General features: G+C 35.0%; 1 protein-coding gene across 2 annotated transcripts; it reads left to right on the plus strand.

Annotated features, from left to right (window-relative positions):
• The first annotated feature begins 483 nt into the window (after positions 1-483).
• Positions 484-17,337, plus strand: LOC120636033 (bombyxin A-3 homolog). 2 transcript variants are annotated; one of them, XM_039907277.1, is made up of 3 exons: positions 484-620; positions 5,854-5,932; positions 16,983-17,337. In XM_039907277.1, exons 2-3 carry the CDS (start codon positions 5,893-5,895, stop codon positions 17,234-17,236), a joined length of 294 nt encoding a protein of 97 aa, XP_039763211.1. In that variant the 5' UTR covers positions 484-620; positions 5,854-5,892; the 3' UTR covers positions 17,237-17,337. The 2 variants fall into 2 exon arrangements, 1 of the variants encoding a protein (XP_039763211.1); XR_005659331.1 differs by lacking the exon at positions 16,983-17,337 and adding an exon at positions 8,418-8,703 and having other exon boundaries at positions 540-620.
• Positions 17,338-17,371: the final 34 nt, after the last annotated feature.

The raw sequence follows: 17,371 nt of genomic DNA on the forward strand, positions 1-17,371 counted from the left end.
GGAATTTCCGCCCGGTACCTTCGATATGTATCTATTATATTTTTACAAATATTTTATAAATAATATAGAAAAAAATACGACGCCACGCTATTGCCCCTTTGCTTTGCGCGTTTTTGTCCCTTTTTTAAATAGTAATAATAATTAATTATTAAGTGAGTACCTGTTGTTAACAGTTCCATCAAAATTAATCCACTCTAACCTTTTTATATAAAATTAGCGTTTTGTATTAACACGCAGTCAGGACCGGGCGCCGATTTCTCAAGATAATGGTATGCGTAAATATGTGTATCTATTTATATATTTAAGTTTATTTTTCTCTAGGTATTGTAGCAAGTAGATTAATACTTTGTTTGGATCCCTACAAACATAGGGGTATCGATCTTGAACACGGATGTGAGGGTATAGTTTATCGAAATGATAATAATAATTGTAGACGCATGGAAACGACATGCGCGTCTACAGTCTAGACTCTAGAATACCAACTGTAGGCTAGCCAATCAAGATCATGACATCAGTACCTTTATAAGCCAGTAGTCAAAGCGAAAATTAACTTTATCATTGCAGTCAACGGCAAGCTAGCTCCGAAGTAACCCGCATTCTGGGTCTACATCGGTTAAACCGTAAGTTCCTACCTATTAACTGTTTTTTGCCAAACAATAACGTGTTAATTTTCTATATTTTGCGCGAATGCATATTATAATTTACATCATGTCTCAAAAAATGTCCGGTGGTCCAAAAGCTGGCGATTATTTTAATTTTATTTTTCTATTAATTAAATTTTTTGCTTATACATAGTACAAAAATATAAATGTTTAGCGCAATTCGTGATTTACTTATCTCGCCAAGATTGGCTTGCAAATTCATTATCATTATTTTAAACTAATAATAAATATTGTATAACGATGTTCTGATATGATTTATTAATTACATTTTTTGCTTGTACATGGTACAAAAATATAAATGCTAAGCGTAATTCATGAGTTAAATATCTCGCCAAGATTGGCGTGCAAAATCATTATCCTTATTTTAAACTAATTAAAAATATAATATTACGATGTTATGATGATGCAAATATCTAAATTAAATTTTAGCTTTCATAACAGGTTAAGCACTTAAATAAAAATATAAAAGTAAATGTATGTTATAAAAATCCATTCATTTTCTCGACGAATCGCAAAATATACCAAGAATTACAACAAAAAAAACAAATTACAAATTGGAACGTTTCGCATTGAAATCGGAATCCGGTCGTTTCACCATCTGAAATTTTTACCCCCAACACGAAAACGACGGGCGTTTAGTTATGGCTTTGTATGTTTGTATGTGTGTGACCGTAAGTGGCATCGTATCCCCCGAACGGATGAATCGATTTTATTTTATATATTCTTTTAAAAGGTGATTCAGTCGAGAGTGCTATTAGCTATGTTTAATAAATGCCATGTTGTTGTGGCAGCCATCGGTCCAAGATGGCCGCCGCCACGACATGGCGGAATACATATTTTTTCACAACTTCCTAAATATGGGTATCAAATGATTATGGTGTATAAATATACTATGATATTACTACATATACTATGATAAATTTGAAATGCAAGATGGCCGCCACCACACAATGGTGTATTAAATATTTTTGACAGGAATATCTTTCTTTTTTTAAATATTCTAGTTATATATTATTTGTATAATTTTTAAAAATAAATATAATTTATATATTGAGTACCGGGCGGAAGATTCCATTACACTTCAACAGGGACAGGGTAAAATCTTGGGAAACTCGCGGCCGTTGCTAGCCGATTCTATTCGCAAACATTACTATAGGGATGGTTTCTAGGAGGGCAGGGGACAATAGACGGTCGTTAGTCAAAGCGTTAATTTTTGAAAATATATTTGGCTGTACATAAATCTTACTTTATAAATTAAAAAAATACCATGATTTTTAGCCAGGCTATATTACAGTTTAGTTAAAGGATTTCTGTATATAAGAATGGTTGGCATTATTGCTTTATATATCAATCCTGCTAAGTGCTAGATTTGATTTGTCCTACGTATACATGTGTAAGTGCGAAAACATTATTCTAATAATTTAGTTACATAAAGCGGGTCACCTGATGTTAAGTGATTACCGCCGCCTATGAACATTTGCAGAAGTCGTGGAGCAACCAATGCGTCGTTGCTTTTATGGTTTGAGGAAACTAAGGAGATTCACATTTCAACGAATTTGAAAGTGCTTTGCAAAAAATTATCTCTTTCTACGGATGCTAGACGTATCATAACAGCCATCCAGATGGTAAAGATGAAGCTAACATCATAATCATCGTGGATAACTATGTACGGGTACCTAATTTTATTTTTCGTGGTATACTGAGTTAGTAAGTTGTCATTGTTTTGTTAACGTAGTGTTTGTATCCTCTTTGGTTTCGTAGATTTTTATTTTTTCAAATTCAAATTCAAATTCAAAATTAATTTATTTCAAGTAGGGCTAATTAATAAGCACGTTTGAAACGTCAAATCAGTCTGTTGGAAGTGACTCTACCACCGGTTCGATTCTACTGAGCCGACAAGAAACTCAGCAGATTGCTCTTTTCCAACATCATTTTAAAGTTTAACAATCTTTAGAATTTTTCAGTTTTGTGAGAGATGAGAGCGGAGTTGCTGTTGTTTCCAAGCAGCCTTGTCGTTAAGGAATTCATCGATCTTGTATTCCTTAACGACAAGGCTGCTTGGAAGCAGGCTTTTTGTAAACAAATGAGCATCTAAACAATACGTTATTGTCAAAAATATACGACTCAGTTAGGCACTTGAATGAAATAAAAAGTATTGGAATGCATATTTAGAGTTTCATATATCCGGACTTCGTAAACATAATTAATATAAAAGTCAAAAGTTGACTATATTTTCGTTTAAAATCTCACTAGGCATTCGTCCTTATAGAAGTCTTATAAACTCATTGACCTGCTTAATAAAAACACCTAGAAATCGGGGTTTTCGAAACTTTGAAAAATGTGATTGATTGTGATTTTAGTATATGAAAAAAAAACCTGCTACCTGCAAAGCGGAACTTTTATAATATCTATGTTAATACCTCAGATGAAAGAAAAATGCATTTTCCGGAGGTTTGTACAAAGCACTGAAAACAGTCAGCACCAATGGCTGTCGTTCACAGATTATAATATTCTTTAGACTAGTTAATTGAGTTCTCAATAAAAAATGGTTTTATTTCCAGGTTTAGACGAGCCATAATCATCATTTGAGAAATAAAAGAAAATATTTCATTGAATAGTGTAATAGTCACATTTGTCATTTCAAAAATTTTTCGCCATTGTTCTTTTTAATAACAATTCAGCACACTCAGGGTAAACAGGTAGTCCATTGGGGATAGGCAACGGATGTTGTGCACATGTAATGTCCTTTCTCCCTAGACATCCTCGGAATCTTCTTAGAGCTGCAGTGCACTCTTAAGATCCTGGAGTCCCACAGTATGTGCTGAGGGCGACTGCCGAGGGGGAAATTATAGGGTTGTAAATGGACTCTCAGGGTTTTGAAATTCGGGATCGGGATCAAAAATCACGATATAGATTCTTGACTAAGCGGCAGTGGTGCATTTCATACTTCCAACAAAACATTGCTTACCCTAAACATTTTGTAAAAGCCCTATAGTTTTTTTAACTGTCCTTTTAAATCGTTACTTGTTTAATGCACGCCCTGGTCAAGAACTCTGTGCTCTCCCCTGGGCATGGAATACTTTGATCGCGGCATGAAAAGTCCTATAAAATTACTGTCCTCGTAATGCCCTCGACGTGTTGACATGATAAATCAAAATAAAAGGCTGGAACCGAGGGCAATCTTTGTCAGGTTATCAATAAAGTAGTTAAACAAATTAAAATACTATAGTTTACTACATGGCAGTTGTTTACATTGCATACGACAAAAGTACTTTCAAGCGCGCGCAAAAAAGTACAAGCGCTGAAAAACAAAAGCGGACACGAAATGTCGTCTATTTCCAGCTTTTCCGTGTTTTCCCCGTCAACGCCCAGCTTGGAGACCAATGAGGACGCCATCTCATGGCTTTGAACCTATCAAGAGGCCGCACGTGGCGTCTTGCGCCGCGCCTGCTTTTAACATTGTGGCGCGCGATTTGAAAGACTCGGAAACAGTTCCGGCACTTTCGCGGGAGCTCTCCCCTTTTAGCCGCAGTGATCGCACCACTTATTAATTAAATTCAATATCAATAATCAATGTGCTTTTCTGAAATGGTTTGCCTATCCAACATGCAGGGCAGACGGCTTAGTAATCGCAGTAGATGCTACTACAATAACGTAACGTAACGACGTCATAAGATTCAACATTTTATCAGACTCTGAAATCATTAACCCAATTACTTCCCACTGGCACAGGCCTCCAACATAGAAGCTAATTCATGGCGTGGTAGCAGACAGCTCTATACTCAAAAATTATTTTGGCGTAGTGCTGTCGGTTTCAAAATGGCGGCCGTGCACGAGTATGAATCAATAGAACCGTGATTTGCTTAAAACAAAATCTGATAGACAACTGAAAACGAATCAAAATATCCTATCTAAGTTGTACTGTTGAAAATAATAAATTGGCTTTACTTAAAAAACTTGCTGCCTATCGGAAAAACGTACATATCTTACAAAAAATAATAGTACCTACCTAAGTAAACCTAAAATGTAATATTGGGTCATAACAAGTTACAAGAACCTAAATTAGAGTTTAAATATATTCCTTTTGTCTTTTATCTTTACCATGAAAATATCACAATTGTTGAGCAGTCTAGACTTGAATTTCTACAAAAGCTTATTTAAGAGCAATTTCTACAATAGTTTATTTAAGAGCAATTTCGTACGTTTCTTAAGTTTATTCTGTCTGAAGAGCAGGTACTCTTCAGACATAGAATAAACTAAAACTTTGATAGCTTATATCTCGGAAACCTGATATTTTTAATTATTTTGATGTTTAATATTTTTTTTTTGTTTTTTTTTTGTTCATTTGTACAGGTTTTATGCGTGGCCGCTATTTTGTACAGTAAACTAGGCTGGGTGCTTATATATTCAAAGCCCTTTTGAAGGTCGAAGATAGGTAGCAACCGTTAGAAATATTTGTCAGAGAATTTAATGAATCGGAAATTTCCTACCTACCTACTTGCTTTATATAGAATTATTTCTTCGAATTTCGCATGTTGTGATCGACTATTGTGACGGATGAGTTATATTTGTACTCGTATCTAAATAGGTTTTTACATACTGATAATAATTTATAAACAAAGTAGTTAAGTATATGTTGTTTGTGAAATATTGAGAAGCTACATAATTAAGATGATTAACCTCAGTTTAATTGGTGTTAGTAATTAATTTATGTACCTATATAGCATTAATTTATCGCATGATTATTTATTAGGGCGCGTCCGAAATCAAATAACATTTTGTTTTATATATTGATTATTTATATTGATGCTAGCTATTTATTTCTAGAGGTTATTTGTGTGACTGCTATTTAAAAAAAAAAAAAAAATGGCCAACAGTAGGTACGCTATGCTCGTATTCGTCATATATATATATATATTTGTGTCTTATTTATAGCATCAGCTATCTCATATTATTTTCCTTTTACGCCTTTGTTTGCTTGGAAGAAATCGCGTTGTAGCGATAAGGCCACCAAATTGTACTCTCTTGCTCCAGTATGTTTTTATCTCTATAACTTTTGTGTACAATAATTCATTAATTCATGCTATATTCTAACTAAAAAACCCGCCCGCGGCGTTTAGCCACTTAGATCCGGGACTGGCCTAATGCATTCAATATTTGGCACAGGTTTAAAATATTTCTCCGTTTTCAGCCCAAGCCAAGCTGCTCACAACTTGCTGCAGAACCAGCTATGAAGATCAAAGCAACATTTATACTCCTGGCCTTTATAGGTAAGCGGGCTTTAACCCATTTTGTTGGTAGTCCTAATTTAGGTTTAAATACATTTATTCTCAAAAAAAAACACTTTCATTTAATGATAAATAAAAATTAACATAAAGAAGTGGTAATATATTATTTTATAGTTAGTGTGATACAACTTTAACAGCTTAAACTAATAACAGCTTTTAGTAGTAAAATTAGCGTTTATATTAAATTTAAACAATGCTTTTTAGCTTCTTTCTAATGATTTAAACAAACTCTCGTTAAAAATTTCTTTATGTAGACTAATGTTTAGTAGTGCTCCCGCAACCTGTATAGTTTTACTGCCATGCTTAGTTCTAGGCTTGGGTAATCTAATTTATCCCAGTTTGGTGTTTTAGTTTCTAACTTAGATGTGATTTAGTTTTAAAAGTAATTTGTAACTTAATTTGATAAATGTGTATTTATTTGTGACGCATTATCGCCTGAATTCTATTATTATCTATATACAGATATACAGAACATACGTTGCACAGAAAAGGACAAAGGCACTGTAATTTACAAAAAATACAGTTCACCGCCATTACCGCGGAATTGTCGTACAAAACAAAGATTCTACCGATAAATTATTATGTCAAATTGACATAATATCATAACCTGCAGAAATGGATATCAAAAACTTTTAAAGTAGATCGATTTCTCTAACGCGGTAATGGCTCGGAATAATTTATTTTATTTGGTATGTTTGGTTATTGCCTCTTAGCTCTGCTATCCTCAAATTCTCAATGACCAATGATGGCTTTAAGACCTATGATTTTATGACCCCGCGTGTCGTACGGTGCGTAAAGCAATCTAAGCAAGAAGGCTTTAATCAGTAGGCTTATAGCCTAAAAATAAATAGTTCACAGCTGGACCTCTCCTAAAGAGTGAGTTTGCCCATAATTAACACGTTGGGCAGACGAGCTTTTGATCGCAATAGATGGTATTAGTAGCACAGAGAACGCTGCTGCCCGTTCTCAAAATACCCCGTGTGAAGAGGAGAGATATTTACATGTATTCTGGTCTGCCTGGACACCACACGACTTCATAACATCATAAATAATTGCACCATTTGCACCTGTAGTCGCGATCATACGAGTAAGTAATACATGTATACCGAACTAGCTATTGCATTTTGATGGCGCTGTTTCGAGAGTGCGCCAGGATATTGATTGCACCCCGGGGCTAAATGACTGGGGCTGACTATACATTGAAGTCTGGACATGTTTGATATAGGTACATAATGGGCGTCAACCAACGACGTGTATTCATATCGATGCCGACAACAAAGACATTTTGTTCGATAGCAACAAGCATTTGAACGGACCTCGGTATTCAGTTTTTATGCTATAGCTTATGGATGATAATGGGGTATGATGATATCCCAGTGAAACTTTAAAAGAACGAAAATTAAACTAAACAGGATTAAAAGTATAGTTTATATTTTTCACTATGGTCTCAAAGTGTGGGAAATGTCATAGTAAATCAAATCATACCATATAATGTCATAGTGTCAAATCCTACCAGTAGTTTCTGGCATAAGCGCGTTCAACCAAACAAACTCTTCTAACTTTGTAATATTCCTCTTAGAATGAGAAGGGTTTAGGCCGTAGCTGATCAAGCTGGCCATGTGCGGAGTAGAAGACTTTACACGCATCTGAAGGTTTACTCACGATGTTTTCTTTCATCATTTAAATAATAAATAAATATACTACGACAATACACACACCGCCATCTAGTCCCTAAGTAAGCGTAGCTTGTGTTATGGGTACTAAGATAACTGATGAATATTTTTTATGATAATATATATATATACTTATAATATACATATAAACACCCAGACACTGTAAAACATTCATGTTCATCACACAAACATTTTCCAGTTGTGAGAATCGAACCCACGGCCTTGGACTCAGAAAGCAGGGTCGCTGCCCACCGCGCCAATCGGCCGTCAAACATTTATAACAGATGATATTTTATTTGCTTAAATTAAAAACGCACATAATCGAACTTGGCCCCCCAAAACTTGGCTTTTATAATATTAATGTCATCAGCATTATCACTTCAACCGATTTAAGTCCACTGGTGGTCTTTTGTAGGGAGTTCCAAAATCCACTGTCCCCGGATCGGGTGGGACCGACCAACGCTGCGTTGATCTGTGCCCCACCCATTTCCCCTTCAGCTTTGCGATCGCTGAGCTATGTCGGTAACTCTGGTTCTTTCACGGATCACCTCATTTCTAATTTGATCACGTAGAGATACTCCCAACATAGCACTCTCCATCGCCCGCTGAGTGACTCTGAGGCTTTTTATGAGGCCCATAGTATGGATTAAATGATTTGATTAAAAAATAACCTAAGTCCACCAATCCGCAATGGTCCAGCGTGGTGGACTACAGCCCTTCACATTGTGGTAGGAGACACGTGGAGTGTTGATTTGATGATGATGATTTAGAAATATTATTTTTGTCATCCACAGGTCTTGTGTCAGCAGGGACAATGAATGTTTACTGCGGACGACAATTGTCGGCAGCATTAGACATGGTCTGCAGCAAGTTGTCCCAGGACCAGTCCAACAGTCTGGAGGCACCTCAGCCGTTGATCGAACCGTCTAAAACCCTGGGGAGCAGGGTAAGGCGAGACTTGGTCTCAGAGTGCTGCACTCAACCGTGCGCTCTTAAAGAACTGGAGGCATTTTGTTCTTAAAATGTTGCTTGCCTGCAAGCGCCACAAATTAACCAATATATAGAATGGAACTAGTTTTAGTTAGTCTTATTATTGAATCGACTTCCTAATATCTATAACAGTTATGTATGCGTTTGTGGCCAAACTCCTCCTAAGCTTAAAAGAGTTCTTATAAAATTAACGGCCGATTGGCGCAGTTAGCAGCGAACCTGCATTCTGAGTCCAAGACTGGAAAACGTTTGTGTAATGAACACAAAATTTTATCGGCATCTGGGTGTTTATATAATATAAGTATTTATGTATATCTATATATATATAAATGTTATTTTGGTTTGTGTGCGCTTCAAAAACTCAAAAAGTTCTGCACAGATCGAGCTGCAATTTTAGCATGATATATAATATGCATCAAGGATTGTTTGTATATATTTTTCTTAACCATTCAATCACAACGTGCTACAGCGAAGTGTGGCAGGGCACAGCTAGATATTCATAAATATATTCATCAGTCATCTTAGTACCCATAACAAAAGCTACTCTTATTTTGGAGCTAGATGGCGAAGTGTGTATTGTATAACAAAAAACAAGGCCTACACGAAATATTTTGTTTTAAAGCAGCTGGAGTGATTTGGATGAAATTTTATGTAGCTTCAATGGGATCAGGGATGGTTTTCGCACACAATTGGACCTAGTAGGTACGCGACGTTTGCGCGTCCTCTAGTTACTTGTAATAACCATCATCATCCGCAGCCTATTGGCGTCCCATTGCTAGCACAGGCCTCCTCTCCCACAGGGGAAACAGTTTTAGAGTATAGACCTACCACACTGCTCCAAGGCAGGTTGGTGGGCTACTTACTTACGTTAGGGTTAAAGTATTAAAATTACCTGTTTGAACTGAAATATTGAAATTAACTTTTGTCTAAGATGTAACATATTTCTTTAAACTGGCTGCCATCTAAACGGAATTTCATTCATCTTTGCAAAAAAACAATTGAAAGGCGAAAATTGATTTATAAATATGTTTTTAAAAGATTGTAGGTCTCATGTGAAAACATTTTACTCAAAAACCTTACAACGTGTCGATTCAAAGTATCTGTTACTATAATAACCGTATTTTCTGACTGGGCGTATGTACCTATTGTGTTACGTACAAGGAGGGAGGTGAATAATTTCTTTACCCCATATTTAAAATCACAGGTTTCCTAACGACAGAGTAGACATCATCATCATCATATCAACCCAAAGCCCACCACGGTGGACCAGTGTGGACCTTTGAGAAAAAGGTTTCCTCAATATGTTTTGCTTCACCGTTGATGCAAGTAATATTTACATTGTTTAAAACGAACATAACTCAGTTATGTAAAAGTTCTGGGATTCGAACTCGGCCCCCTGAAAGGTCGAGGTCCTACCCACTAGGCTATCACCGCTTTTGACAACAATCGCTAAATTCCATAAACGTATGTCTTCTTTAAGCCCGTTTATGCCAGGAAACTTTTTTAACTTATTGTTTGGTCTGTATTTCTAATGAATTTCAAATGATTTGTTAAGATGTGAGTTAACTCTCTGTTGAGCCCGCCAACACAAATTGGAGCAGCGTGGTGCGTCAATGTTTTTCTATCATTTAGTCTCCTAGACGAGAGGAGGCATGGCCCCACATGGGACGTTATTAGGATCATTAAGATTTATTTATTTTGTAGGAACATACATTTTACTTAAACCTAACTGTTTTCTATGTTACTTACAAGAATATTATAAACCTACAAAGGAACATACATAAAATCAAAGTATTCATACTATAGATATATAGGTACTTGCGAACTCGCCATCCTCACCATAAACGCTAAGTTTCTAAGAGGATGGCTAATGTTATTGGAAAATGTTTGGTTACAATTTAATTTGACCAATAAAAAAAGTAAAAAATAAGCTGGTTTAATAGCCGATAGAGCTTTAAAAATATAAAGATTATAGCGAACTTTGACTTGACTTTATGTCTCATTAGCCATTACATCCAGATTGTTATTGATTTCGAAAGCCCGCAGTAGCGAACTAAATATAAACACTTTATAAATAAATATTGCTTACTCTCGTCAAAAAATCCATTCGAAACGTGCCCTTTGAAAGTAATCTTTAACTGCATAGACATATGGTTCGCTTAAACAACTGCATAAACAAATACGTATATCACAATTCTTAAGTTCTCGTAAGTAATCAGATCCGCCCTTTGTCGAAGGCGTGTGCCTGAATGTAGAAACACTTTTAAATTTAGACACGTTAGCAGCTATGACGTCATCAAGGTATTTTAGTTACATATATTAATAACACTGTTATGTTAAGTCGCTAAATCGTAATAAATAATAGGGTAGGAAAGAAAAAAAGATTAAGGTGGACCACCTTTATCACATCGCGACTTCGTCTGTGTTTGATTTGGTTTTTTGATGTGGCATTAAATTTAATTGCAGTACTAAAAAAAATTGTTCAGTATCCCTAAGCCCTAAATGAGGGGTTTGCTGCTGTCCGCTGAGGAGTTCATGAGGATCGGTTAAAAAGTTTTTGCGTGAAATCGTAACAAACAAACTTACATTGACATTTATAATATTAGTAGGGATAGGGATTATTCAATTAGGTTCACGTCATAAAGAATAGAGTTAGTCCAGGTAATTACTGCTGTGTCGCGGATGTGTGCGAAACCGTGGCCCAGACTCCAGGGGACTGGTAGGAACATCGTGGGGTTTTAGTCGATACTAGTCCGACACAATCCCCGTGGCACGGTGGTAACCATTAGGATATATCCCCACAAAAAAAAGGTAATTATTGCTGTAAAATAAAGTGTTTTTTCTAATTTTTTCTTTTCAATATCTGAAACAAGAGCTCCATGAACCAAATTCATTTCGATTTACAGTGAAACTACTCTTGGTAAACTTTCATATTGATACTTTTTGGTTCTTTAAGCGCATATACCTTTTAGGGGAAAAAATGTACTATGCGCATATCATATTGCCTATAAGTTTAATCATTTTTGATGTTTTAAACTAAGTACTTAAGCCGAGTCAAATTAAATTATTTTATCTTTGTTATGATTAAATTAAATTGATATCGCATCAAGCAGCCGATGCGAGAAAAATGCCCCTTATCACATAGTATGCGAAGTTTCGACTAAATAATATTATAAAATTACTGTTTAACAGAACCTATATTTTTCTGTAAAAATATTCGAAAAAAACTTAATTTTTTTCACCCAGGTCGGTACTTTGTGGTAAAGTACCTATGTACTACAAAGTACCGACCTGTGTACATCAACCTTACCCCTCGTATGCCTTTAATCACACCGGCAACCACACAATACTGCTTAGGGGCAGAAATAGGCATGGTGGTATTACTTCACCGAACAAGCTCCTCACGTATCGCTCTACTACTACTGAAGAATACATATTATATAAGAATGTATAATTTGTATCTCGAAAATACTTAGTACATTGATTTAATATTATACTGTTTAGTTATAAAGAAATGCCTAAATTTTCATCGCTGTGCCCGCCATCTTGGCGCGATTTATTTACGTTGTTTTCATCTTTGCTGACGTACTTATCTGATAAGTGAACTTGTTTGCAAATTTTCCTGTCACATTTTAACAAACTATTTTTTTTGTTTTATTTTTAAGTATTTGTTAATTTTCAAAATGATTAGAATATTGCTAAATAGAAAATTGCCCCTTCTCAGCCGAGATTGTTATACATAGTGAGAATAGGGTTTGTTCCAGAGTTGAACAGACTAGGTACTACTCATATCGATTTAGACTGTGAGTTATATGTCATCATGAACAATGCGTCTGGAAAATAAAACATTTTTTTCATCACGCCTGTTCATTATTTCTACATTTCTTAAAATTTAATTGTTTAAAACGTTTATGTAATGCTTCGAAAAGTTAAAATTACGATAAAAGAAATTAATTTGTCTAAATTTTAATAGAATCGGGCGTCGAATTTGCTCCAGAGTCACTGGAGCTGCTTATTTTACATCAACAACCTTACAATTGAAGTGCGCATAAAGTTTTAAAACTTTGAGTGGTAACAATCAAATTAATTACCAGGAAACGGGTAGTATTTCTGTCTCTTTGTCGGGAAACGTGCTTTGACTATGGTTTCCTTGGCAAATAAATTCAGAAACTTTAGGAACAATTTTTTTTCATTTTTCGCTACACTGTAAATTGTTTTTTTTACGCGTAAATATAAAATCTCACTGCGTTAAATCACTTAAAATTGACGATCACATATCAGATATGTAATTAAATATAAGTAAAAGTGTACGAAACTATTCTCGATGTGGAATATTGTGTTATTGCATTGCAAAAAAAAATAGAAATTATTAGAGGCACTAATAATTTAGACTCTGTTTTGCGAGGATTTTTTTTATTAATAATAATTTCTAGTTGTTATTTCAAATTTATAATGGAATCACGATGACTTAAGCTAATAATTATAAATAGATAATCAAAAAATTTTAGAACATAAATCTAACCAAAAAGTTTGTTCATGTGCCTATGTTATTCGCGTACCAAATATTAAAATTATGCTACATTTATTCACAGACGTCAATTGTCTGCCAAAAAATAATATAAAGTTAAAGTATGACCCCTTTTCCGGCTGTAATGTACTGTTTTTCACCCTCAGTTTAGGGTTAGAATGCCAGTTTTCCGAACAAATTTGAAACCTCAACACTAATTTGTCTCAATATGTAATATGCTTTAAAGGTTTATTTTAGGAAATAAATAACATAATCCCAAAATTGGAATAATCAAATAAAACATGCAGTATTTTTTGAGAAAAAATCTTATGAATGAGAAATTAGATTTAATTCCTACAGGTGCCCCGCCAATGGCCGGTCTAAACCGCTTAGATGTTTCTTAATTCTATGATATTGATTAAGGTTTAGTATTTCTGTTAAGTAAGGAACCTGCATGTAACAAGAGCCGCCGTATAGCAAGGGGCACTACTACGAAAGAACTTATTTATTGTTTCCATTATTTTACGCTTCCACACACATTAAAAGGACCAATAGAAAACCATATTAGAGGTCGCATCGGTGTGGCATCCGGCACTTTGTCAGTAGCCATAAATCTTTTAAGTGACTTGGTGTACATCGCATTATAAATAATAACCTCTCTTTTAGTTAAATCGCGAAATTGTGAAAAACAGGCATAAAATTACAAGTTTTACGAATTTCAGGCGTTCAGGTAGAGGTTTTTCCAAAAATTGCGAAAGAATTAGGACAACAGATTTTTTTGCACATTAGTGTAAACTTAATCTGTTTTGCAAACTAATGTGTCAACCAAATTTTCAATTTCTAAACCGTCCGCCCACCTACGTGATATTGTAGCCAGTTTACATTGTTCGAGTCTCTACTTATACCTAAATATCCTGTGGACGCTTCCTAGCGGATGCTCTTCGACTGATCATCATTCATCTGAAACTATTTGCCTTTAGTTAAAAATTTACAATCAAACGCTTAAGCATGATTGTAAAAATATACATTGACTAATTTGCTACCTTTCCAATGTATTGTTTTACAATATTATTAATACTTAAGAGAATGACATTAAAAAAAACATTGGCAAACTGACAAATTAGTCATATTCAAAGTGAAAAGTATAGCTGCTGCTGTTGTTTGTAAACATTTATTTTGGGTTTTTAATAATCCCTAAGAACCCTTTATTTTCCCGAGATATAATGTATAATATGGCCGTCCCCATGATGCAAACCATTTTTATGCAAAATTTCCCTACAACAAGTCAGGCGGCCATGCATACGCAACAAATTCTTTCACGTCCCACGGGTAGCATTTACCAGCAGCTTTAAAGGGCTAAATTGTATCCTATGTCAATCTCTAGTATGCAATCAAAATAAAATAATAATTGTGCCAAATTTGATCAAAATAAGTTAAATGTTTCAGTCAAACATGGGTAACAAACAAACAAGACACACTTTCGCACATCATATTAATAGGTTAGACAAAAATTGATTGCGATAGTGTTTATCTCACACAACAAGATGGCCCATTTGGCGGTACCATCTAATGGCCGATATAAAAATAACCATATTTGTTTCTCGTATAGTTAGTTCACATTATTTGTGAAATCTACTTCTTTTGCTAAAACTCGATACGACGCTCAGCATTAGTTTCGGTGTCGTTTTAGTTGGCCAGAGCAATTCTGTCCATGATGTTCAGGATTTTACACATGTTTTTATTTTAGTAGGTGTAATGTTCTATATATTTTATAGCATATTCTGGTAGATATTGTTATTTACAATGTACGGAACATTGTACCTACCAATTAAATACTAAGATTATTCCGGACCAGCAGCAATTTAGCGGTGTGTTAGGTGTTGGATGGTTGTGCGGCCGGTACCGGCGAAATGTAAATCGGGTACAATACTGTCTGACGTACGTGCTCAACTCCACCTGATAACAATTATGTTAATATGTTCACATAGTGCCATCGCAATTATCAACAATTCGATTCCTATTAATCCGCTTAAATGCACCCAGTACATGAATATTAATGAATCAGGTATAAAAGGAGCTGAAAGTCGCGTTTTCAGTACACAACAGTTCCAAGCTCCAAGTGTGTAACACGAAGTTCCAGCAATGAAGACCCAGACCGTATACATTCTTCTGGCCTGTTTAGGTAAGCGTGGCATTTTAATTATTCATTTAATTTCACTATTTCCTTTTTTTTTTTTTCTTTTTCGTCATCTCATCCTCTTATTCCACATATACCAAAGAAAGTTCATACATTTTTTCGTGATTTTTACCGCGTATTCCACACCTTAGTCAAATCAAAACCGATGATGGTTTTTTTTTCAACTCCACGGGTTTCAACTTTATCATATAAAGTTATAGAGTTCTATTGGGACACAGATTCTTTGTTGTGATTTCAATTACAACGATCGTGTGAAAGTTTATCTTTAACCTAATGGGTGGTCTACCAATATTAGGGTCCGTTCCAACCTTGGGATGCATAATACCTAGCTACACAACTCCCTGAGCTATGACGATATCTTCATTTCTGAACTTACTTACGAATATAATTATATATACCTGTAAAAAAACACCCTATTTATATCACTCTCTTGTTAAGCTAGGTAATATGTATTGGGATTTTGAAAGAAAATATAAAACTTCATTTTTCGTTATGCAATTTATCATTTTAATGTACAACTATACGTATACTCGTTTATATAGATGGTATATTTTGACCATAATTTTAGTCTTAAATCGGGATTTTACAAATGGGTTTATAAATGACGGAGTTTTGACACACGAAACATTAAACAAAAATAAGAAAAATCACGTTGACTTTCTTACTACCTTAAACGGTAGGCGCGCGATTTGATTCGTCTTAATTTTATAATTATTAATAAGTACGTAGTGGTTTTACTTAGACTTGGAGGAAATATCAAATCTATAAATTTTACAGTCGCCATTAGACTGATATATAGTCATTTAGGCATCGGCAGAAGTAGAGCTGTAGTTTAGTGGTTAAAGCGCTCAAGTCGCGATTGCCAGAGAGTCGCAGGTTCAATTATATTCGGTTTCGAAATATTTTACATGCATTTAAATTTATAAAATTGATTCGTCTTTATAAAGCGTGTATTTGCAATAGCTTATTAAATATTCACTAGTTAATAATATCCTACTTCTGCTCTTTTTTGAAGTCGTTACACAATTGTTGACGCTTATAAAATTAGGAGTTACACAGCTACGCCAGATAAACTAAGATTAATAATATAATTGTAGTTATAGTATTTATTTGTTGCATAATATTTAACCAAATAAGTAAATTAAAAAATCTATTAAACTGAAGTGAGCAAAATTGATAATTGTATTAATAAACTGCTAAATGCCTGACAAATTTCAAGAGCTTGCTATAATATAATATATATAAAACTTAGAGTGCCATCTTGTACGCAAAATTTTCCGAGTAAGCCACAGTTCAATTTTGCAGTGTCTTTACTTTAGTCCAGCAGGTCTTGGATTCGATTCCTAGATCGAGAGATAGTATTTTTTGGTATTTGGAATTATTCGGTAAAAAATTCTGACTGCCAGCCCGGATTTTGAGAATTGGTAATGAAAAAATTAAGTTATTTGTGTTTTAAGCGATGAAAATATCACTTGCTTCACCGGTGAAGGGAAACGCCGTGTGGAAACCGGCATTACTGAGAGTACTCCATAATGTTTTCACAGGTGTGTGGAGTCCACCAATCAGCTAATAATATTGTGGTAGGAGACCCGCGCCCTGTAGAGGGCCGTAAATGGGTTGATATGATGATTACGATATCTAATAAATATTTTCTATCATTAACAGGTCTCGCATCGGTGGTGACATCCCAAACGAACACCTACTGCGGGAGACGTTTGGCTACAACGTTGGACTACCTCTGCGAAGGCCACCTGATCAAGAGGTCTGAGCCCCAACTCAACAGCCTCCAACCAGTATGGCCGTTAATGGATGCGCAAAAAGCTCTCGAAATGCGATTCAGGGGAAAGAGACAGGTGGTCGCCGAATGTTGCGATAAACCATGCACAATCGACGAATTGATGACATACTGTGGCATCTAACATGTTTGCTGATACCCGATAGCCTGCCTCATACTTAATGGAATTCGATGATTATGTAACCTCGATATGAATAATGTATATTAATAGTAGCACTATATAATATGTAGTAATATATTTAAAATTTTCGGCTTGTCA

This window comes from Pararge aegeria, chromosome Z, assembly GCF_905163445.1.
Source record: "Pararge aegeria chromosome Z, ilParAegt1.1, whole genome shotgun sequence".
NCBI lineage: Eukaryota > Metazoa > Arthropoda > Insecta > Lepidoptera > Nymphalidae > Pararge > Pararge aegeria.